The sequence below is a fragment of the Rhineura floridana genome, chromosome 1, assembly GCF_030035675.1.
Source record: "Rhineura floridana isolate rRhiFlo1 chromosome 1, rRhiFlo1.hap2, whole genome shotgun sequence".
NCBI lineage: Eukaryota > Metazoa > Chordata > Lepidosauria > Squamata > Rhineuridae > Rhineura > Rhineura floridana.
Window position 1 is genome coordinate 264,469,771 of NC_084480.1, and position 25,391 is coordinate 264,495,161.

The 25,391-nt window shown below is 46.5% G+C and overlaps 1 protein-coding gene across 8 annotated transcripts in view; it reads right to left on the minus strand.

Annotated features, from left to right (window-relative positions):
* TTPA (alpha tocopherol transfer protein) overlaps positions 1-25,391 on the minus strand; it is a 101,097-nt gene that overhangs the window by 71,358 nt on the left and 4,348 nt on the right. For 7 of the 8 annotated variants that reach the window (XR_009759418.1, XM_061599879.1, XM_061599923.1 and 4 more), the window contains 3 exons: positions 20,915-21,068; positions 17,396-17,589; positions 15,699-15,809 (listed from right to left, as the gene is read on the minus strand). Coding sequence is in view for 7 of the 8 variants with exons in the window: in XM_061599879.1 (XP_061455863.1) it covers positions 15,699-15,809; positions 17,396-17,589; positions 20,915-21,068 (459 nt within the window). In the remaining variant the exon portion in view is untranslated. Of the gene's footprint in view, positions 1-4,633; positions 5,298-15,698; positions 15,810-17,395; positions 17,590-20,914; positions 21,069-25,391 lie in introns of those variants that run through there. The other variant, XM_061599941.1, reaches the window with a different exon arrangement.

Sequence of the window (25,391 nt, forward strand, 5' to 3'; positions counted from 1 at the left end):
GCATTGGGAGATGAGGTTTCAGACCCTTGGCCTCTCAATTGTGGAGTGCCACAGGGTTCTATCCTCTCCCCCATGCTATTCAACATCTATGTAAAGCCACTGGGGGCCATCATCAGGAGATTTGGGCTGCAGTGTCACCAATATGCGGAAGATACTCAGCTCTATCTCTCGTTTAAGTCCTCACCAGAGTTGGCTGTGGATACCATGTCCAAGTGCCTGGAATCTGTAAGTGGATGGATGGGAAGGAATAGGCTGAAACTAAATCCCGACAAGACCAAGGTGTTGCTCGTGGGAGGTAAGAGAAGGTTGGGAGATATAGACCTGGTATTTAATGGGGTAAGATTACCCCTGCAGGACCAGGTCCGCAGCCTGGGGGTCGTTCTTGACTCCCAGCTGTCCATGGAGGCTCAAGTCTCAGCAGTGAGAGAGGGCGGCGTCTGAGGGAGGGCGGCATCTGCTTTGGGGTGGCCTGTGCCTCCCGTCACGGCCTTCCAGCCACCGCCACTCGTTTGCCTCTTGAGGGAGGTGAGGCGTGTGCTTTGGGGCGCCTCCTGTTCGAGCGGAGGAGCCAGCTGGCTGAAGGCATGGAGCGGCGAGCCTGGACCACACCTCAGGTACGACAATGCCGCCCGCGTCACACGCCTTATTTTCTGTGGCCCTCGGGGCCTTGCCAACAGCGGAGGAGCAGGGAAAGGCCGCAGCACTATCAGCGCGGCACAGCGCACCCTCCGCCGGTTGTTCCGGAGGAGGAGCGGAATACGGGAGAAGGACGACGAGGCACTTCCTCGATAAGGAAAAGGAGACTCTGTCGGAGGGGGGAGAGTGCCGCTGTGTGGGCCAGGAAAGAGTCATGGTGGAGGCCCGGGAGTAGCGGGAGATGAGAGGCTCACCGGCTGCAGGCGAGCCAACCCCACCTTGTGGAGTAGGAGAGGGCTGCTCTTGTGGGATCTGCCGCTCAGGCCCAACCTGAGATCTGCAAGTAGGAGCTGCAGCTGGACTGGTAGCACCCTGCTGCCTGCCGCCGGCTTCTCTGCTTGCCCTACGCTGTGCATGAAGACAGCGCCTGGGCTGTTTTAACATCTTAAAAAAGCAGCAGAGATTTGGATTGTCGGTTGGATTTGAGGCATTTTGGGGTTGTTTTAAGGGTGGGGGGCCTGCCTGATTGGCGGACGAGGAGTGGGGCATGTGCAGACCGGAGGGGGGTACCGTGGGGAGGGTGGGGAGCCATGATATTAAAAGGCTAGGCGGCAGATCCTGGAAAGGTGCAGGTGGCAGGCTATTCCAGTTTAGGGGAACAAGGGATAGATGCATAATATCCATCCCCTGTTCCGGGCCTGTCCAAAACCAGAAGACAACTGGGGGACGCAGGACTCCATCTGACCTTCGACTGCTGTTGTGTAACGCCAGGTCTGTGGCGCACAAGACAATGCTCATCCATGATATGATCTTGGATGAGGGCGCAGACCTGGTATGTATTACGGAGACCTGGCTGGATGAGGCTTCAGCTCCTACACTTGGAGCCATGTGTCCAGCCGGTTTCCAATACGCACAGCAGCCAAGGGTGGGTAGGCGGGGAGGGGGAGTGGCAGTCATCTATCGGGGATCCTTGGTTTTCACCAGACCCCCTCTCCACGAGACCAAGTTTGTTGACTGCATGTACTGGAGGTTGGGCCCAAAGGGCAGTTTAGGGATTCTACTTGTGTACCGCCCACCCCGCTGCACAGCAGACTCCCTGACCGAGGTGCTTGAGGTGGTCGCAGGTGTACGGATGCTCTCCCCCAACCTACTGGTTTTGGGGGACTTCAACGTGCACGCCGAGGCCGTCCTCACTGGAGCCCCTTGGGATTTCATGGAAACTATGACTTCATGGGAACTGCACCTTAGTAATACAGGGCCCACCCATGTAGCCAGTCATGCTCTTGACCTTGTGTTTGTCTCAGGAGGGGAGGGAAGTGCTCTGAAAATGGGGGCTGTTCTTTCTAACCCCGTGTCATGGTCAGATCACTACCTGGTGAATATAGACCTCTCAATGCCACACACCCTCCGTAGGGGACAAGGACCTATTAGGATGGTCCGTCCCAGACGCGTGATGGATCCTATAGGATTCCTGAATGCACTGGGAGATTTGGAGCCTGCTGAAGGACGCCCGGTCGAAGCCCTGGTGATGGAGTGGAATGAGGAGATCACTAGGGCAATAGACCGGGTGGCTCCGAAACGTCCTCTCCCCTGAATAGGACTCAGATAGCACCCTGGTATACACCACGGTTGCGGGGTCTGAGACAGGAGGTGAGACGACTAGAGCGCCGGTGGCAGAAATCTCGCTCTGAAGATGATCGGACACTGGTTAGAGCAGCAATAGGTGCCTACCAGGTGGCAACAAAGGCAACAAAGAAGCAGTTCTTTGCTGCCTCTATTGTGTCTGCAGAGTGTTGTCCCAGGAGGTTGTTCCAAGTGGTCCGAGGCCTGGTCGGTCCAGTTGCCCGGGAACCAATGGAGCACTCTAAAGCCTCCTGTGACATATTTGCTAAACACTTTGCCGATAAAATTGAGCGCCTGAAGAGCACGATTCCGTACGCCGTGGACACAGGAAGTGAGCCAGAGTCGGCCAGTTGCATTCTGGTCCGGTGGGATCGATTTCAGCCCCTTCCCTCTGAAGAAGTGGACAAGGTGCTCTCTACTGTGAAGCCAGCCCCCTGTCTATTGGATCCTTGCCCATCATGGCTCATTATGAGCTGCAAAGAGAGGCTGAACGATAGGATCAAGGCAGTGGTAAATGCATCCTTGGAAGAGGGTGCTTTGCCATCAGCCCTCAAGGAGGCAGTAATAAAGCCCATCTTGAAAAAGTCCTCCTTGGATCCCCAAGAGTTAAACAACTTTCGCCCAGTCTCTAATTTACCATTCTTGGGCAAGGTGATTGAACGAGTGGTGGCCAAACAGTTACAGACACACTTGGATGAAGCAGATTATCTGGACCCATTCCAATCGGGTTTCAGGACTGGACATGGAACTGAAACAGCCTTGGTCGCCCTGGTGGATGATATGAGGAGGGCGTTGGATAGGGGAGAATATACCTTCCTCGTCCTCCTGGATCTCTTAGCGTCTTTCAATACCGTCGACCACGGTATCATTTTAGACCGCCTGGAGGGATTAGGAATAGGGGGCACTGTTTTACGGTGGCTCCGTTCCTATCTTTCAGACAGGCACCAATGGGTGGCATTGGGAGATGAGGTTTCAGACCCTTGGCCTCTCAATTGTGGAGTGCCACAGGGTTCTATCCTCTCCCCCATGCTATTCAACATCTATGTAAAGCCACTGGGGGCCATCATCAGGAGATTTGGGCTGCAGTGTCACCAATATGCGGATGATACTCAGCTCTATCTCTCATTTAAGTCCTCACCAGAGTTGGCTGTGGATACCATGTCCAAGTGCCTGGAATCCGTAAGTGGATGGATGGGAAGGAATAGGCTGAAACTAAATCCCGACAAGACCGAGGTGTTGCTCGTGGGAGATAAGAGAAGGTTGGGAGAAATAGACCTGGTATTTAATGGGGTAAGATTACCCCTGAAGGACCAGGTCCGCAGCCTGGGGGTTGTTCTTGACTCCCAGCTGTCCATGGAGGCTCAAGTCTCAGCAGTGAGCCGGGCAGCCTGGTATCAACTCCATCTGATACGGAAGCTGCAACCCTACCTTCCTGCCCATCTTCTCCCACGGGTGATACATGCCCTGGTCTCCTCTCGTTTAGACTACTGTAATGCGCTCTACGTGGGGTTGCCCTTGAAAATGGTCCAGAAATTACAGCTGATACAGAATGCGGCGGCATGTTTGATTAAGAACAGCAGTCACCGTGATCATATCACTCCGGTGTTAGTGGATCTACACTGGTTACCAGTTGTTTACCAGACCCAATTCAAGGTGCTGGTGTTGACCTTTAAAGCCCTATACATTTCGGCCCAGTTTATCTGAAGGAGCGCCTCCAGCATCACCAATCATGCCGCCTGACAAGATCAGCCACACAAGACCTTCTCTCGGTCCCACCAGTTAAAACAGCTAGACTGGTGCAGACCAGAGAGAGGGCATTTTCGATTGTGGCCCCCACCCTCTGGAATTCCCTTCCTTTCGATCTTCACCATGCCCCATCCTTGATAGATTTCCGCTGAGCCTTGAAGACCTGGCTGTTTAGGCAGGCCTGCGGGAGCTCTGGGGTGGGTTAGCTTTTAACGTTGTTGATTAAATATAAGTGGTGGTTGGTTTAATTATTGAGTGTGTTGTATTGGTTTTATATTGTATTTTATCTTGTTGGTGTATGTCGCCTAGAGTAGCCGTTAATTCGGCCAGATAGGCGACTCAGAAATAAAAATTTATTATTATTATTATTCATAAGAACTAAATTGAGCCTCTACATTCAGAGGCACCATATTTCTGAATACCAGATATTAAGGCAAGAGACTGAAAAGTGCTACTTCCATTTTGCCATGCTAGTCAGTTTCTCAAGGGGAACTAACTGGGCATTAGGAAGAGTGGTGGACTAGATGAGCCTTTGGTCTGATCCAGCACAGGCTGCTTTTATGTGTGTGTTTTTAATCCTACATTTTGGCTAGTAATTAGATTAGCACATAAGAAGTTGCATAATGCCTTCTAGGGGAAACAATTCCTTTATTGTAAGATGTGTGGGGAACCTATGGTTCTCCAGATATTACTAAACTAAAACTCCCATCATCCCTGACCATTGGCTATGCTGGCTCAGACTGATAGAAGCTAGAGTCCAATAACATCTAGAGGGCCCACAAGTTAAACACCCAGGATCAAACTTACATTTTACTTGTTCTCTTCCTCACTTTACCAAAGTATGCTGCAAATAGGGCATTTCTTCTCCACAAATATTATTCAGATATCAAAACGTTTGACATTGGTCCCAAAACGATTTCACATTTATCTAAGTTAAGTCTCCACATGTAGTTGTTTTCTTCACTAACATCTGTAGAGTCTACGCCAACCATGATTTAAATCAGCTAGAAACTACCATGGCTTTTGGAATAGATCCCATAATTCATGAAACTAGAAACATCTCATTCTTGCTCATTCTTTGGTTAATTACTAAATAACTATCCCTCCCCCAGAACATACTACTGAAGAAGAGAAATACTCTGAAGATAACTTGCAGATTCAATTATGAAGTCAGTCCATTCTTGGGAAAGGGTTTCAATGGAGACTGCCTCACCACTATATTCTTTTGGGAGAATCCTGGCTGGAAAATGTTGCTGGAGACTCCGTGCATAGTTATTTCCATGCATATGGATCTGCAATGAGAGGAACTGTTCCTGTTTTTTCACAATATTCCAGAAGGTAAAATGCATTCCCACAATAATGTACAATTAAAGCATTGTCAAGGCAAGTGCCTTAAGTCAACATGAGTCTACAGTCATTCACTAAAATCACTGGGTGCCAGTTTGCTATCAGGCCCAATGCAAGGTGTCTTGGGACCCAAGTACAAAAAGAAACACCTCTCCCTATACCTGATGGTCTGTCCCTTCAGATCTGCAGGGAAGGCCCTGCTCATAGTCCCATCACAGAACATGGCACGATGTGTGGCGGTGGAAAATAGGACCTCTGTGGTGCCCCAGATGTGGAACTCTCTCCAAGGAAAATACTGTTGTTCACTGGTGGCTTTTCATCACCAACTGAAGACACGTCTTTTCCTTCAGGACTTTGGGAGTCAGAGATTATCTAGAGGCCAACAGTTGGTAAGTTGCTGATGCTGTACTGTATTGATATTGTTTATGTTAGTACAGTAGAAGATCATTGTAACACAGGACAGGAAACAAAGGATGCATCCGCCTTATGGGGGCTCCGTGTTATAATGAAAACTGCACTGAAAGCCAGAGAGTGCCAAACCACCAGCAGCTTGGAAACCTGCAGGAAGAACAGCAGACACTGAAGCGAAGAAAGTTGTTTGGAAGGACGGGAACCTAATGCATTTTTTGATCTTGTATTTTAAAAGATATGTGTAAACTGCTGTACGGTGTATTTTACTCGGGAGATGTAGTCATACCTGCAGTATACCCCAAACCATGGTACAGCGAGAAGCTTTCTAATGAGCTTCCACTGTCACTTGTTTTTATACTATGATTTCAGTGTTTTATTATTTGCTCTGTGATATCTGTATTTTTATTTAACTATTTTGTAAACCACCCTGGATATGAGTAGATGAAGGGCAGGTTTAAAAATACTATTGTAGTGGAAGCTTTTTATAACACTTCTCACTGTATTGTGGTTTCAGATATACTGTCAGCATGACCATGTCCCCCGAGTAAAAATACAGCACAGCAATTTACACATATTTTTAACTCACAAGATCAAAAAATGTGGTAGGTTCCTGTCCTTCCAAACAACTTTCCTCATTTCAGTGCCTGCTGTTCTCCCCATGGGTTTCTAAGCCACTGGCATTTGGCTTCTCTCTAGGAACCAGTACTCATTGTTTTTAACCCTTTGAGCCTGAATGAAAATGCACCTTTAAAACCTTTAGCATGTACTTTACTGTAGTACACACATCATTTTAAGTGTCTGCTGTTCTTCCTGCATGTTTCCAAGCCACCAGCAGTTTGATACTCTCTGGCTATAACCCTTTCAGTGCAGCTTTCATTATAACACAGAACCCCTATAACATGGGTGCATCCTTTGTCCCCCACCTCCCATGTTATATAATGAGCTTTTACTATACTACTACTACTACTACTACTACAAATAGTAATAGTAGCAGTCCTGTTGTGAACTACAAGCTCATACGATAAGAATTCGGGGGAAAATAGATGTCATGGCAACAGACCTGCATGTTCAAATAGGAACTTCACCAAATTTCTATAAAGCTGGTGGAAGGAGGCAGAATGATCTAATGTGCAGGATGGGCCTCAAGACTGGAAATAACCCCATCAGGATAAAAATCATTGGGGTAATGCAGTTTCAGGAGGGAAATCATGGGTCTGCATCTCCTCCCACCCACACATGCTGTAATTGTACTTCAGATTGAGCCAACACAGGAATATAGCATTTAGATGGGCCACTGAGAGTGTTAAGAATTGATCTATTGTATGCACTGGATACTCCTCTGCATTATTTCAAGGTGTTGGTGATCACCTTTAAAAACTCAACTGCAGGGATGGGGACCCTGTGGTCCTCCAGATGTTGTTGGATTCCAACTCCCATCAGCCCCACCCCATCTATGCCTTCTCATTGAGCTCAAAAAAAGGAGACCTTGTTCTATGTACTTCATTATTTTTTCCTGAGGTAACACTTTAGGGCTTTTTCAGTTGGCAGAATTATAGCATTGTAAGGAAAGCCTGTTTTTAGTTCCAAAAGCCCAAATTTGTTTGTGCCTGGCTTAATTGCCAGAGATTACTTGAGATCACCATGAACTCCTCTTTTCTATGGCATGTGGAGAGAACTGGGGCTGGGGAGGAAGGGGTATTTTATCTGAGTTTATACAAGGCTTTTTGAGAAGGTAGCAAGGTGCTGTTTCTCCCTACTGTAAAGTCCAGTGGAAGGGAGATAAAACACCTTTTCCCCTTATCCATGTTCCCTATGAACTGCAGAGAACCAGGGAAGATGGGGATGAAGAGTGCTTTCTCTCCCTTCCCATGGAGTTTTTCAGAAGTTCTGCTCCGCCCGCCTGAGTGAAGCCTGGACGGGCGGTGCATGTTTGTGGCTGGAGTTGAAGCCCCAGTTGCCATTAGAGGAGAGGGCAGCTGCCGTGCATTGCACTGAGAGCGCACACTGCTTGCTGTGGGAGTGGGCGGGTCAGCATCGGGCCTATTTAATTCCTTTCCACCCTCCCAGGCCTCCTCTTGGCGCGCAACGGAGGAGACGGAAGACAGGAGCAGCGCGGCGAGAGAGCTGGTTGCAGTGACCATGTTGAGCCACACGCGGTTGGCACCATTTTGTGTGCACCGTGGCCTGCATAGGCAGGATGGTTTTCTGTGGCAGGGTGAGCTGGGGCTCCAGTGCACCCTAAGGGGATTGAGGCTGGCTTGAGATTGCCACCCCCCCTACTGTGACACTGCGGGCAGCACTGTTTTAGTGTGGTGCCATGTGTGCTGTGGGGCTTGGGGGAGAGGGCTGCATAGGCATAGGGGGTGGCCTCATAGGCTTCGGGCCTGGCACCCCACCACATCTTTTAAGCCTTTTCAATCCCCCCTACTAGGGAAGGGACTGTACAAGCCTTGCAGCCTTCAAGCCTTCCCCCCCCACACACAGGGTGGTTTATAAAGGAGGTGATTGGATTAGGCTGCTGGGGGACTAGTCCTCAATAATGCTGGTAATTTAGCTGCTTCCAGTAATTTCTCTTCACTTGGTTCGGGCTATTGATTAATTTGATTGATTAATTGATCAACATATTGATTAATTGGTTCATGCTAATAATTAATTAATGTTGATTGATTTAATTACTTAAGATATTAATTGGTTAAGTGAGTTGATTATGCCTCCTAAAAAAGGTAGAAGGGGCGAAGGGTAAGGGCAAGGCCCCCAAGGCCCACAGTGATGGTGTCGTCAGACAAAGATGAGGCGCCCCCAAGGGCAGCTATCCTGGTCTGCTTGGAGGCACTGGAGTGGCAGAAGGGACAGTTGGGAAGATAAGACCAGCCTGGTCCTGATCTGCTCGGGCCAGCAGGAGTGAGGCCCAAGTGGGCTGAGAAGGTAACGAGGAGGAGCAGTAAGGGATCCGATGTTAATGCGGTCAATTTAATTTCAGTGCGGCTAGATGTACTGGAGGCTGGGCTTAGCATGGCCCCCATGGCAACATCTGGAGGAGGAGTGACAGTGAGGCCGGTCATGGAGTGCCAGCTGGCAGGAATTTCATCAGCAGCGACAATGGGAGGTGAGTCAGCCACACAGGGTCAGTTACCAGGATGGCCTGGTTGGGGAATGCTGCTGTGGGGGCCTTGGGCTCAGGACCAGGGATGGCCTGCTACCCAGCCTAGCAGAGAGGAGGCAAGCCCAGCAGCTAGCGCTGGTATAGGAGTTAAAGTTTCGGGTCATAATCAAGCACTGATCATGGCAGCTTGTAACCAAGTGTGGCAATCTTCTGTACCAAGGCTGGCAGTGGATGTGGCCTCAGTGGAGAATGTGAACCAGCCCGTGGAACCAGTTGTTCCTCCTAAGGTAATGGAACAGCCAGCCAAGGAGATTGCTGATGACCCGTTGGGGGCTATTGCTGAAGACGCTATTCCCTTTGGTGAAACATCAGTGCCACTAGGCTTCCACCTGCTCCCTGCCACAAAGGAAATTTATTTGTGGGGGGAGTATGTGGACTTGTTCTCCCTGCTTTATCTGGAGCCACCTAAAAAGGACAAAGCAAAAGGGGACAATAGGGATCAGGATAGACCCAGGCGTAGGAAGGTAGACAGGGCGTGGGCCAGCTGGCTGCTGGCATATCTAATTTATGCAGGGGTTATAGTGCAGAAGCAGCCGCGGAAGGGTCTGCTGCTGCTTAAATGCCTTGACATAATTTACAGGGGCTATTTGGAGTTTTCAGGCCTTGTATGGCTATCGTACGACGAGGCCTTTCGGATGTGGGCGGCCTTTGAAAAGGCTTTACAGTGGGATAGAAAGGAGCCTGAATTATGGCTGCAATTCATGGTAGCAGCTTGGGCTCTAGTTGGGGACAGGAATGGACATCTGCTGAACAGGCAGCCATTGGCTACCCTTCCCCGCTTCAACATGGGGCACGGGGTTCAACACAGACTGCTCTGCTGGGAGTTCAGCTCCAAAGGGGTCTGTGCCCATAATCCCTGTTGTTTCCGGCACAAGTGCTCCATCTATGGTGCCTCGCCCTTCTGCGCCAATTGCCCTCATGCCAGATCCTTTAGAGGGGGGCAGGGACATGCAGGGAGGCAGGAAACAGCCCTCTCCTGGCATTGCTCAAGGAAAAGGGTCCCTCCCCAGTTAAGCTGGAGGTACTGTGGACTTTGTTGGTGGGCTACCCAGCTGAAAGGGGTGGTCAGTTTTTGTTACAGGGTTTTTTGTTGGGTTTTAGGATACTGTATACCGGTCTGCTGATTGCTTTCATGGCATGGAACCTTAAGTCTGTCTGGGGCATTGAAGCAATTGTAAGGGATAAGATTGAAAAACAGGTATGGGCTGGTTGGGTGCTGGGGCCTTTCCCAGTTCCCCCTACCTCGGCTCTAAGGGTGCCCCCCCTTGGAATAGTGCCCAAGAAATCTCCTGGGGAATTTAGATTAATTCATCATTTGTCTTATCCATGGGGGCACTGTTAACAATTTCATACCAGACAGCCTGTACATGGTTCATTATACCTCTTTTGATTCCACAGTGCACATGGTGTGCACGTGCGGCAGAGGTGACCTTATGGGCAAATGCGACATCAAGTCTGCCTTTCATCTCTTGCCCGTCCACCTGGGGGATTTTTAGCTGCTGGGATTTGCCTTTTCAGGCCAATTCTATGTGGATAAGGCATTACCTATGGGATGCTCTATTTCCTGCACAGTATTTGAGCATTTCAGCTCATTCCTAGAGTGGGGTCAAGAGGCGGGAGGGTTCTGATGCAGTAGTGCACTATTTGGATGACTTCCTGTTTGCAGGTGCTGCGAGTTCCATTGAATGCCAGCACCTGATGTCCCATTTTTATGACTTGACTAGTGAATTAGGGGTTCCCCTAGTCATGGAAAAGATGGAGGGCCCAGCCTCAGTGTTGACCTTCCTAGGTATTGAGATTGACTCTAAAGCGTAGTGCTGCTGACTGCGCATGTGTAAGCTTGACCTATTGCAGGCCAAGATCCAGGAAGTGTTGGGGGCCAGGAAGGTTTCCCTGTCAGCCCTGCAAGAGTTGGCTGGCACTTGAGCTTCGTGTGTAGGGTTGTAGTGCTGGGCCATGCATTCCTCAGTCTGCTTTATGATGCCATGGTATGGCTTTCCTGGCCTTACCACAGATATAGGGTCACAGCCATCTTACGTGCCGACCTGGAGGTTTGGTCATCCTTTTTGTGGGGTTTCAATGGGGTTTCATTTTGAAGTGAGTACCTGCTTCTGGAAGCAGAGTTACAAGTGCAATCAGACGCCTCAGGGGCATTTGGTTTTGGGGTAGTGTTGGGACCTTTCTGGTGTAATGGAGGTTGGCCAGAGGCTTAGATTCGGAAATGGCTAACCAAGGATCTGACTTTTCTTGAATTCTTTCCCATCATAGTCGCGGCCTACTTGTGGGCAGAGGCTACAGAACTCCATTGTCCATTTCTGGTGCGATAACATGGCCACTGTCCAGGTTATCAACTCCCTTACGTCTAGGAACGTGAGGGTTATGGGTCTGGTCCATTTCTTTGTTTTTCAATGCCTGCGTTTTAATGTCTTATTCCGGGCAAGGCATGTGCCTGGTATTGATAATGGTGCTGCTGATGCTCTGTCGTGGAACCAGATGGAGAGGTTTCGACAGCTGGTGCCACTAGCCAGGGCTCAGCCGGAGGCTGTGCTGCCCAAGATTTGGGAGATTGGAGAGCGGAGTTGGAGAGGGCCATAAGCCTATCCATTGCACCCAGCACGCTTGCCAGCTATCAGAGAGCAGGTAGGGAGTTCCAGGAGTTTAGGGGCAGCAGGAGCTATGCCCAGAGGTGGCCTATCCCAGTTGATCACCTGCTGAAATTCCTGGTGGAAGGCCAAAAAAGTGGCCTTTCTGTCAGGACTCTCAGAGGTAAGCTGGTGGGGCTTTCCTTTTCAGCCAAGGCAGGGGTTTTTACGGATCATACGGAGGATTTCTGGGTCTGCCATATACTGGCAGGCTAGGCCAGAGAGCGCACTACTGCCCCTGATTCCCGCTGCCCCTTTTTGCCTAACTTACTAGTGGGGCTTTTTGGACAGTGGGGCAGTACTTCCTGCTATGAGAGGTTCAGCTGTTTCATGCAGCAGCCCTCACTTTATTTTGGGGGGCTTTCAGGATTGGTGAAGGATGGTGGGGTCCAAGTCGGACTTGTTGTTACATGCCCTCCTCTGGTCAGATGTCAGTCTAGAGGGGGGTTGAGCCACGGTGGTCTAAGATGGACCAGGGGCATAAGGGGCGCAGCGTAGTGCTAGCATTGTCCCCAGTGCCGGAGATATGCCCAGTAAGAGTGTTGCACTGCTTTCTGGAGGTGAGGGGCACAGAGCCAGGTTACTTGTTTATGCATGAGGGGGGTCCCCCTCACTAAGTTTCAGTTTGGGGTGCTTACCAAGCTAGTGCTGCAGGGTTTGGGGTTGACTCGGTGAGGTTTGGGACCCACTCATTCAGAATAGGGGCTGCTTCTATGGCAGCCAGTATTGGATTTTCGCCAACATGTGTACAGGTCATCAGAAGATGGAAATCGAGGGCGTACAAAGGTTACATTTGATCCTTGGATAGGACAGGAGGGACTCAGGCCTAACCTCTTATAATTATTTTGTTTTGGCAGGTTGCTGGAGGGGGAAGGAGCGGATGTGCATCCTAATCGGTGGCCATAGCATGGTCTTCTGGGGGGGTCATAGGGCCACTAAGTCACATTTTGGTGCGCACCTGGGCCTCAGTCTGTGGGCTACTGTGCAATGGCTGGGCCGACAGGGGATGCACTGGGATGGGCTCCTACCCATGTTGTTCCAGCATGGCTTGGTGCAGACGGTTCTGCACGTGGTGGTCATTCATCTGGGAGGGAATGACCTCGGTTTACTCAAGGGCAAGGCCCTTAGTTTGCAAGCATGCGAGGACATGCAGTAGGTGAGGCAACGTTGGCCTCTGGTTCGGCTGATATGGTTGGACATAGTCCCTTGCAGGGTTTGGCATTGTTTTGGGGACCCAAAGGAGATTGACAGGGCATGCAAAAAGGTCAACCAGCAGCTTCAGCTGGCTTTTCTTGCACATGGGGGTTTGGCTCTGCATCACCCCAATATACGGCACACACGGGCTGAACTTTACAGGGCAGATGGGGTTCACCTGACTGATGCAGGGAACAACATCCTTCTAGAGGAGCTGCAGAGGTGTCTGTGAGATGTGCTTCTCGGCACTGGGGTAAAGAGGGACTAAACAGAGATTTGTCCCTTTTGGTGGCAGCTAGGTGCAGGAAGGGAAGTAGGTAAGGACAGCTAAGTGGCCCTCTTAGGCACCTTTGGAGATTTGGTGGTTGCAGAGGCCTGATAGGAAGGGCTTTACAGCCTAAGGGCAGGATATGGACTGCTTCTGGGGCCTACTTACTTCATCCACCCAGAGTTGTAGGGCCCAGGGGGGTGATGTGGGAAGGCCCCTTGCCTCACCTACAGTTGTGGTGGAGGTAAGGGGTAAGAAAAATGGCTTACACTTGCCCCAGCAGGGGCTGGTCACCCAAGAGCTGTACTCCAAATGCTTGCTTATAGATAGTTCTTGCACCTATGTTCTCCTTTTCAGGTTAGTTAAGAGTTTGGTTGTAGTTTAATAAAGTGGCACTTTGTTCAACCCAGCTTACTGTGTCCATGTGTTATTTCAACCCTCAGCCACAAAATGTAAGCAGCAGCTCAGCAGGTAGGGGGAGAAACAACCCTTTCCCCCTTGTGGATTCTCTGTGAACTGCAGAGAACACAGGGTAAAGGAAGTATGTGTACTCTGCCTCTGTAATGGGATGTTGTAGATACACCTCTTTCTCCTAATTTGTCTGTAGTTCACAGAGAGCTGTGGAGAGGGGGTTTTGTGTTGCGCATCAAGTTGTAGCAGTCATTAGAAGGGGAAAGAGCGCTCACTGCCAGCAAGCTGGGAAGTAGATTTGTGGAAACTTTTTTTCCAAAATTCAGAACCATTCATTCACCACAAATCTACCCAGAGCTTGGAAGATTACTTTTAAAAAGTACTAAATTACAGTTACATTTACATGGGCCAAAAAGTAGTAATTACTATTACAATTACAATTTCTCTAAAAGTAATTGATTACTTTACTTATTCTCAAAAGTAATCACTACAATTACATTTCAGTCACTTTTTTAAAAAAAATGCCTACAAGGTGCTGGCCTTGGCTGCTGTACATCTAAGTAGACTAAAACAACATTAAAAATAAACACACACATACAGAGGTAGTAGAATAATTCTTTTTATCCATAAGATAGCAACAGTGGTCTCTCTGCTGGTAAGGGAGGTGGAGAGGAAGGCAGAGGCCACTACCCAGATCTTTGCATGTCAAACCAAGTGCACCCCCCCACTTGGCCAGCAAGCATAATATTTCTCACTTAACCACCTCCTGGACCCTGCCCTGCCACCAACTAAGGGACACTCACCCAAGCAGACATTTTCCCCTGAGATGCAAAAAGGTTAAAATACTGTAAATGCACAGTAGCCAGAGAGGGTGGTGGAGGCCACTTTGTATGCCAAGTGCAAACACAGTATTCACACACACACACACACACACACACACACACACACACACACACACACACACACACACACTGTCATCTTTCACCTCCACAGTCCTTTATCTCCATTCTGCTGCTGCCTCCTTCTCCTTTATCCATGTTCTTGCCCTCTGGCTCCTTTTTCCCTCCACTCCATTCTTCACCATCACCATCCATTTTTTTAAACAATTGTTTTTTCCACTCCACCCAGTCTCACTCTCCACCTCCTTCCTTGTTGCCTCCTACCCACCCACAGAGCATGAGGGAAGAGCGATGCTGCACAGAAGCCCAGTTTGAGGCACATGATTTTCATCCACAAATCAGAGGAGTAATGCTGGAAACATTACAATTACTCCACAAAAGTAATTAAATTACTCCTAGTTCTATTACAATCAAAATGTAAAGGAATTACCCATTGGTTCCTCAAAAAAGTAATGAATTACAAGTAATTTGTTACTTGTAACTAATTACTTCCAAGCTCTGAATCTACCTATGCTATTCAGACCACATTATGCCATAAGTAGAGAATTCCCAAGTAAAAGAACCTAGCATGGTGCTGGCAATAACTAAAATGTTAAGCAGAGGTATTAGCAGTTGCAAAAATGAATATGCTGTATTTTTGCATGAGGTCCACTCTGTATGTGTAGAGGAAGTACAAGTCTAAACCAGTGGTGGGTATCTCTGTAAGGAAGTTGCATGTGACATTTGTATATTAGCCTATAAATTAATATCATTCATTAAAAGGAATGTATTCCCAAAGTAGATTCCCCTTATTAAAATATTCACAGAAATGTCCACAGGTGGACAATTAAGTTTTACACAGCTCTTTAAATGTCTGTGTCTACAATGACACAACCCCATTTTACACATGAGTCATGTGAAGGGCAGTTATGGATTCAACAGGGAGTGGGCCACCCCTGCCCCCAATGTTGCATACGCACTAGCCCCACCCTATTGCTTTCCGTGCATTTAGGGTTCAAGTCTGCAAAGGGGTGTCTGTGCTTGAGCAGCTGCTTATGCACAGATTCATCATGTAGTCAGAACTTCCAGTCATGTGGAGTGTCTATACAGGAGCAGTTGTTCTTGTGTAGGTGTCCCTTTGGAGGCAATTGGGGAATTGGTGTCAGGGCTGCGTGGCCTACATGGGAATAATTCATGAAAAGGGCTTGCATCTTATTATTATGGAGCATTCTGAACTAGTATATGAATTCATATTAATGAAAATATAGAACTTATAGGGCATTATTGAATAAAAGTGGTGTGGTCTCTTTGTTTAAAAAGAAAATGTATTGTGATAATACTGTATGACTTGAACAGAAAAAGTACTAGCATTTACTCACCCGTGCCTTGATTTTTTCAGAAAGAAAGGGCTTAATTAGAGCAAAGACAGGGCGAAAGAACACAGGCTCATTAACCAAGTGGATTCCACGAGCTTTTAGTGGAAAGGAATCCTGCCAAGAGAGGGGGAGAAAAACAAGAGAGTAAGCATAATACAAGATTAGGAGCTTCATAATTCTGATGTCTACATTCACATAATTCTAATGTCAACAAACAGTTTTAAATGTAACACTTCTCAAATAAATAGCCATCCCAGATTTTGAAATATTTAGGGTGAAACATAAACAGTTACAATATGCTTATCTTGCAAGAAAGAAAATAAATGTGGAGTTGAGAATATGCATGGAAGTATGGCCCAGTTCAGACAGACATATATTTTGGCTTATTAAGCTGAGATCATAGAATCATAGCCTTGTGCTTATGCATTCCATTCTCATGTTACCCTTCCATTCTCCCTTCTTGGTGTTCCTGGGTTAATCAATAATAGCTTCTCCATTATTCCTGAACCAGGAAACTTTGATTACCAGGAATGGAATAAACCAGGACCTTAAAATAACTTCAAACCATGGTTTCAGATCCTGACATCCTGTCAGTGTAAGGATTTCTGCTTGCGCAACAGAATGTTCTCCCTTTCTCCTCCCCCCACATGCCCCCTAGATCTGTTCTGGAGGAGGGGAAAAGTCCATTGTTCAAGTGGAAATCCTTGCGGTAATAGGATGTTTTAGTTGGAATACCGCCCATAATTTCCCGGTTCAAGTATTACAGGAAACTATGGTTAAATTGACCCCAAAAGTCATGGCACATTGAGAAAGGAGGAGAGAATGGGCAGAGTAAGAAAACAGCATGAAGGCATAAGGCTCAAGCCTACCTTGTTTTAGTAAATGGAAATATGTACATCTAAACTGGTCTGTGGTTTGTGTGGGAAATCATGAGCAGACCCTATGTACACCACCTTGAGTTCCATCATTGAGGAAAGGCAGGACACATATGTGATATAGGTAAGCTTGTGGTTGCTGTATATACACTTTTGTGTACAGCAGCCAGGAACACATATGAAAAGAGAAATTAGGTATTGCTGAAAGCAACTGCTTCAAGATCAGATTTGGAAAAGAAAATTAGAGATGTTCCCTAAGAAAGAAGTGACACATGCTGCCCACTTGGCAAAGTGCTAATACTAAATATCAGTAGTGCTGTGTGTAGTGAGACAGAATCACAGAGCCACCCTCCTGACACCAGCATCACTGCTGTTTAATGAACAGGACTGGAGTGTGGCTGGGTGGTGATAAGGTCAGGGCTACATGGGTGCACTAGTAGAGCTAATCTAGTGCACCCAACTGGCCCTAACCTCACTGCCACTTCCCTCACCCCAGCCCCATCCAGGTAAGCAGCAGTGACATCAGTGTCAAGAGGGTGGCTCTGCTCAACCACACAAGCAACTACTGGTAAATATTATTTTAAGGGGTGGTAGAGGCTGCAAAATTGTTATGCTGCAAAACATCTTTTCACTGGATTGGACTGGAGTGCAAATCCATGATTTTTGGACACCTGAAATTCTGCTTGGTGTAACACATCAAGAACTACAGCATTAAATTATATTGAAAATACAGGATTTGTTTACTTCTCTTGTTCTCGAAAAACAATGGTATATGATTACCACTATCTGCTTATGGAGTAACTAAGATTAAGCAACAGAACTTACTGTGAGCACAGCAGCTATTCTCTTGGCCACTGTTGGACAGATATGAAATGCATGAGCAAATCTCCATCCTTGGAGATCAAAGATGGCCTTGACTCCATTCCGCTGTGTGTCTAGCTCCCTTACAATAAGCTCAGATGTGATAAGGCTTACACGAAACACATCAAATGCTGTAAACATCTTTGGGTCCCATCGTGCTAAATGAAAGAGAGAGAGAAAAGATGCACATATAAAGTAAGCACACTTTTCCACCAAAGTCAATAGAACTAAACTGGCTTAAATCTAGTATCTTGGCTTAAAACGGACTATAAACTAGGCTGCAAGAGTAAAAGGGCAAAATAAACCCAGGCATTTGATGGCTGAGAGATACTGGCCATGGAAATTATTATATTAACAACAGTGAAAGTATAAGATGGCTTTTAAACGTTTCTAGATATTCTAAATGTTTTTTTTAAATTAAATGATTTTAAAATAATTTAAGTAAGTTTTATTTGATTTCATATTGTACTGATTTAGCATTTAATGTTTGCAACCCTGGACTCCTATGGGAGGAAGGCACAGATACATGCATACATACATACATTTAATATAGCTGCCCAATTTCCCTGCTTTTTAGTTTGATAGAAATATCTGTTGGCTATAGGTACGTTCTTAAACCACAAGGGTTTTTTATTTTTGCCTATTAGTGAATTAACATAGTGTGAAAAAAGTGATCTCAATCCAAGCCACAAATGGCAGAATTAAATTGCCTGACAAATAGTAATTCAGAAGCTTCTGGGGTATCCTTTGAAGTTCCTCAGATCAAGTGTGGCCATTTAAGGTCAGTTATAAAGTGCCTTGGGAGGTTGAAATGTTTTCCTACTGGTTTCTGGATATTGCCATTTCTCATGTCAGATTTGTGTCCATTTATGATTTTGCACAGAGACTGAGCTGTTTGTCTAACATAGAAAGCAGAAGGACATTGTTGGAAGACGATGGCGTATACTGACTGAATTGGAAAGTCACCAGGTGAAATATCCAGTGATGTTATACTGATATTATTAGGCAAATAAATACTCATCCTTCACTCTTTAATTTTTGAACTGGTAAGTGAACCTTAGTCAGTACTGGTGCATGAGGTGGGGCACAGCCGTAGAGACACCCTCCCAACACCACAGTCACTACTGCTAACTTGGACATGTCTGGTGTGGCGAGAACATCAGAAGCGACTACTGGATCAGGCCAATGGCCCATCTAGTCCAGCATTCTGTTCTCACAGTGGCCAACCAGGAGCCTATGGAAAGCCCGCAAGCAGGGGCCAATCAGAAGAGCACTCTCCCCTCCTGCAGTTTCCAGCAACTGGTATTTGGAAGCATACTGCCTCTACCTATGGAGGCAGAGCACAGCAATCATGGCTAGTAGCCACTGATACCCTTTTCCACCACAAAGGTAGGGGCAGTGCAGGTGCACCAGTGGAAGTACTGGACTGGCTCCACTAATGTGCCTGCATGGCCCTAGCTTCACTTCTGCCCTGCCCGATCTCGTCCAGATAAATATCAGAGACAGTGGTGTCAGGAAGACTGCTCTGACCCTCCACATGTGCTGTTCCTGACCTCAGCCCAATATAGTGACCCAGGTGGGTAGGGAGGCTTCAAGGCACCAGACTCTGACATTGAGGACAGGGAGGATGAGCAGGGGGAGGGGACAAGCAGCAGGGAGAGTTCTCAGAGCACGCACATCCCAGTCACTGACACCTCGACTTCCCCCGCCTCTGCTCCCCCCCAAAGCACAACAACGGCTGGGGGAGACTGCCCCTGTGGAGACTGAACTGTTATGCATCCCCCTCCTCCGCCCACAGTCAAGGCACCACCTGATACACCAGACATTTCCCAACCAGGCGCCCCACAGGTTCCCACGGTCCAGCAGACTGACCGCCCACAATTCTCAGTGGGAGAAGCGGAGAGCCAGCCTCCTTCACCCCATTTGCGCCGATGGTAGAAGAGAGAGTTTGAAGTGTCATTAAGGAGGAGACAATGACTTCGCGTGAAACTCAGGCTTCTTAAGGAGGTGCAGGGGGGTGTTTCTTTGCTGTGTCAACTGCGGAGTGCTGCAGAGTCATGCTTAGTCAGAGTTAGTCAGGACAAAGTTCTTAGAAAGCATAGCTAGGTGGATGAGTCGTAAAGCTTTTGATGTAACTGTTACTTTAATAAAAAGAGAAAAACTCACAGAACTGAGTGAGCCTCCGTTCCTTGACTCTGGGCAGGATACCCATTTTACTTTACTTTTTTAGACTTTAACTGATACTATATCTTCATCAAACCATTATCCAAAAAACTTAACTCAAATATCATAGTTACTATTAATTAGTAAACTCAGTGCATTGACAATAATACATCAGTAATATCGCAGTCAATTCAATTTCAATGCAGTCATAAGGATAGTTGATTAAAGGCAACAGTAATCTACAATAAACTCAATAGGAATCTTTAATGCTAATCAATTCTCCAGTCAGTAAGTCTCAATTGATTGTTCATAACACACACACACACCTGATGAAGTGGACTGTAGTCCCCAAAGGTTATGTCATAGGAAATTTGTTCACCATTAACGTGGCACAACACTCTTGGTTGGATTTAATTAAGTGCTACAGAGTAGACTCATTTAAAATAAACTAAGAGCATAATCCAGCTGCCACTTACACTGGGCTGAGGTGCAGCTAGATGTGGTGGAGCTGCAGTGGAGGAGGTAGGGTGTTGGCAAGCGCTGGGCTCCACTAGCAGAAGTCCCCCCCCCAATGCCACCCTGACACTTCACCACCACATGGACACAGCCGGGCCCAACTGGCTCAGCTGAGACTGGCTAAAGAAGAGCTGGCAGAAGGCCTGAAAAGGGGGCAATCTGGGTGTGTGTCAGGAATGGAACCAAGGGGGAGACTTATGCTGCATCCCAAGCCCATTCGACTCAGTCCTGCGGCCCTCTGTCATGGCAGCAGCTACCTGGGAAAATGGGTGGTGGAAGGAAATACACATTTTGTTTCTTTTTGCTGCACCCTGCCAGCATCCTCCCCTTCCAGTGGCTCCTGGATGGACTTGAATGTGGTGGCCCCTTTTGCTGCCTCCACTTCTGCCAGCCTCCCCAAGTTGGATTGCTCCATAAGTCAGTCATGTCTATCAACTTCAATGGGTCTATTCCAGCCTTTCCCAACTAGTGGGCCACCAGATGTTGTTGGACCACAACTCCCATCAGCCTCAGCCAGCATTGCCAACGGTCAGGAAAGATGGGAATTGTTGTCCAACAACATCTGGTGGCCCACTAGTTGGGAAATGCTGGTCTATTCTGAGCAAGACTAGCATTGAATACCACCCTATGACAATTCATTCAGAATGTCATGTTAGTAATCCATGAATGAGAGAAAGAAGTTGTCAAAAATTGTTGCCATTCTAGAGGCTGGTACAGAATTCTGAAACCTGGTTTAAAGAATGTATCTTGAAATCAAAGGCAGAGCAAGCTACTTTGCCAGTATTGTAAAAAGAAGTTACTTGCCAATTCTGTAAATGACAACTTTACTACCCGTTGGGTCCCTCTCCTTCAGGACTCCATGGTAACCAGCATGCAACAGGCTGAGAACAGAGGAAGGCCGTAGATCTGCACTTATTTCTGGGCATTCAGCTCTCCACTTGTGATAGTTGTTTAATAACTGGTAAAAGAAATAGTAGGAAAATGAGGAGATAGGAACTACCAAAACAGTAAGTTGTGGAACATCCTGTTACCCAACTGTTATGCCATTAAACACTACTTGCCTCCCAATAATAGTATACATATTTTTATTTCAGTGAATTGTTGCAATCTGTGTGCAAATAAATTTTATCAGTTCAGTTAGGGTTGGGTTTTGGGTTTTTTTGCACTTAATCTCCTGTAACACTAGACTTGACCACAGATTAGCAATGCTAATTGCAAATAATTAATAAATGTTTATTACTAATAATAACTAGCTGTCACTGGTGAGTAGCCCAGACCCATGGTCTATTTCTTGGAAGAGAACCAGTAGCTACCTAGGAGTATGTATTTGTAGCTGAAATCCAGAAGTAGACTGGCAAGAGAACAGAGAAATTCTGAACTCTTAATACAGAGAAAGGACTCTCAGGTATCAGTGTGAAGCAAGTAATGACCATACTTGATACTGTGGGAAGCAGAAAAGGAGTTTGTTGTTTCTAAAACGAGCATTTGTAAGCTAACATGGAATCCTGCGATGTGGAGCAGTGGTTGGCAAACTCCAGCCTACAGACCTAATTAGGTCCAGCAGGAGTCCTGATTTGGCCTGCAAGGACATTTTCCCCAAGCCACACCCATCTGCTCCACACCTGATACCATATGGGGCAGGTAAAGATGCGGCTGCAAAGGAATAATTGGGAGCCTTAAAGTGCACTCCCAGATGTTCCTTGACATTGGTGTTCCTTGGCTTGTATTCAGTACCTTTTAAATTTGGCAGCAAATGCAAACCTCACTGGGGAATCCCTGCCAAAAGCAGTGTTTAAAGCCTCTGCTGGGATCAAACCGACCCGGGAGTTCTTGAGCGTTGCTGTTTCCTGCCAAAGTGGGGTTTGCATCGTGTTCCCCATTACTGATGCAGAGCTATCCCTTGCAAATCCCAAGGGAACAATTGGGAAACACTGTGGTAGGATACTCTTGTTCTCCTTTATAGAGTATGCAAAGGTATTGTGTGCCACCCCAGTCTGTGAGCAGTGTGAGACTTCCAAGGGTTCCTGTGCTTACACAAGGTTTGGTTTCCTTGGGAAGACTTTATTACACATATTCACAACCTGAGCTTAAGATGTCTCAACATTAATAGTCGAATAGATCTTGCTTTTTCATCAGGCTTGTAGGGAGGTGCCCCAAAGGCATGGTGCAGAGAGCAGTCCTCTCTGTGTGTCTTCCTAGTTTCCAGCTTCTCCTTGGCTAGACTGAAAACACAAACTTCTCCTGGGCTCCAGGATGGGGGGGGGAGGAGGAGGGCCTCTCTCCACAAAGAGTTTCAATAGCAACATAATCTCTCTGTACCATATTCTTACATATACTAATAGTGGACACTTGACAAACCCATTAGCTTACAGGCTAGCTTAATAAAAGAAACTTTCCACTGCAGATGCCACTTCCAGATTCAAAGCTTGAAGGCAACCCAGAGAAATTATCCATCTCAACCCTCAATCAGATGACAGTATCATTTCTGTGAATCAAAGCAGGTCTTCTTTCCCCCTGCTTTCTATTGCAACTGTATGGGTTGTATCCAAAGTGCTGCTCTGCTGAGGGCAAGGCTTGCACCAACAGGAGAGGGAAGCAATTTTCAGCTATTCCATCCCCCTTCCTGTAACCTTCTAAATCTGCTCTGGAGGGTCCCCATACCATTTGCAAGGGGGAGTGGGAATTGTTAAAAATTATTTCACTGATGGAAGCCTTATTGTCAGCTGAGTGATGCTGTTGGATACAACCCTGTCTATATTCGAATATACACTTACGGTGCAATCAGTATTCTCATGAAAGTCACGACTCTGATCAACATGGATCATACTGAGTTACTAGATCAATGTAAGTGTTATAGCCTTAATGTTGCTTAGGTCCATCCTTTGCAGTGAAAAATTTCCTATAGCAAGTGGGGAAATGATCTGACATTTTTGTAGCTGTTTGATATTCATAAACACAACATCAGCTGATGAGGAATGAGAACAGCTGGAAGTTGTCCAGTTATTACCATGGGTCATTTTCAGTATTCAAGATTACACAACGGTGAATAAAAACAATTTTTTTGAACACTGTCTCATTGTCTTAATTTTGGAAATAGGCATGCTCTCCAAATGATATTATATATATATATGGAAGGTGCCATAACAATGGATCAGATACTGCTTTGACTAGGCCACTCATAACTACAATGATCAGGAACCAAGGGCTTGTCTACATGGGAGTTTAATGTGAATCTGCAGCCCACACTTTCTCCCCAATTTATTCCAAATTTCTCAATCTGCAGATAATCTGATAGGGAAGAAAATCCAATATAAAACTGCATGTCACCCAACTGTCGACTCATTGAAGAATATTGTGTGGTTGGGGTTTTGTCTTGTTTTTCATGTGCATGGTAACATCTCACCATCTATCACCACTGCCCCTACTTCAGTTTGCTCCTCACCAGAGCTCAACTGAGCTATTTTGCTTCCATCAGCCCAAACGACAGGACGCAGAATGCCTATTCCACCAGGCACATTGATGGCATACACAGCTGTTTTGTGCAAATCTGTTCTTGTGCAAGATCAGAGCATGGAGCAGTTGATGAATGAGGCAAGGCAAGCGAGTTCAACTGCCAGGATGGGGGATGGGAAAGGAGGTGGAGAGCGAGTTCTACTTAAACCTGGCAGCAACCCAAGACTGACTTGAGAATGGTTGAAAACCATGGAAGAAATTCCAAAAGCAAACTTTCCCAGGCAATATGCTGCCTGTCCCCCATGAGCCATAGGTAGGGTTTGGGCACACACATCCAGATCTATGATGGTGTTGTTGAGGATGGAAAGGAGACAGTGAATCTGCAGAGCAGACAAAGGAAAGAAGCATACAGAAGACTGGCTATAGCTCTGAAGACAACCTTCCCTGAGTCCTACCCTCTAAAAAAGTGATGCATGCAGGTAAACAAATGCATGCAGTTACCTGCCCGCATCACTTTTTTAAAGGGTGTCCACAAAGGACCTCAGGATTCTGGAAGTTCCAGAATTTGGGAATTGAGGGGAGTAGGCAAGAAGACATAGCACCAATACATCCCATCAAACCTGTCAACTATTGTGCACAGGAAAGACTGAAACAGATTTTGCAGACACAAGTTTGAAAGTGCTTATGTGTGGCCAACAGTCACTAAAGTGCACACAGAAAAAAATTGATATTATGAAAGCCCTAGTGTGGACACAGCCTAAGAGTCTGACACAGTAATTCAGTAATTTGCAGGCAGCTCTTTTCCAAATCACAGGAAAGAATTAATGTCTGACTTCTTCCCACTGAAGGAGGGAGACGTTCTTTCTCCAGAAAAGGAAAATACAAGACTCTTTCCAGTTGTAGACTGCATGACCAACCTAACACTGCCAGACCTGGTTCATTAACACAACTATTTCACCCTGTATAGCAACTTGTAGGATGTAGATCCTAGTTTCTGACCATGTGCCTCTGTGTAGATATCTATTTGCAAGTCCTCCCCATCATTATGTGACTGATATCACATTTCAGCTGTCAGGACAGGTCAAATTATAACACTAAAGATCAGTGAAGGTGTTGTGAGATTAGATTTAAAAAACCACATGTGGTTGAAGAACAGGAGAGGCTACATGCTGTTCATAGGAAGGGCTGCAATAAAAGAGGGGTGAGAGTTTTACTCAAAACAAGTTGTTCTCTAATGTTGCTCTAACATATAATAACTGTGCAAAGCATGGATAATATGCATGCTGCCTTCCCCAATTACAATGTTGTTTCTTTCTTTGCAATTTCTCATATACTCAAAGGAAAGCTACTGGATGCAGCAACAACAATAGATTTTCTGTCACATCCAAAGCAGTAAAGAATGCTAGTGCACATACATTTGTTAATGATCCAGTGAGGAATTAGGCTGGAGACCAAATATATCACTTTACTTGGATCCACACATCAGTATGAATAAAATAAATGTTGCCATTTGTAGCAAACTATTAGTTGTAGAGCTTTGTTACATTCTCAGTGTGAAAGGTCTGCAAGAGGAGAGTTTGCAAGGCAAGCAACTCCTGTCAATTAATAACTTTAACATTACTTGACTAGGGAGTAAATAGAACTACCTTGATTTAATTTAAGTGATGCAACCAATTAATTTCCCCCCCAAAAAATCTGTAAATAACCCTACATGCTGGAGATCCCCAAGGATTTTAAAAAATACTGAAGGCCAACAACCCCACACTCCCTATGAAACCACTCTAAGATTACCTCCCCCACCATAGTGCTTGCATGCCAGGTTTCAGCC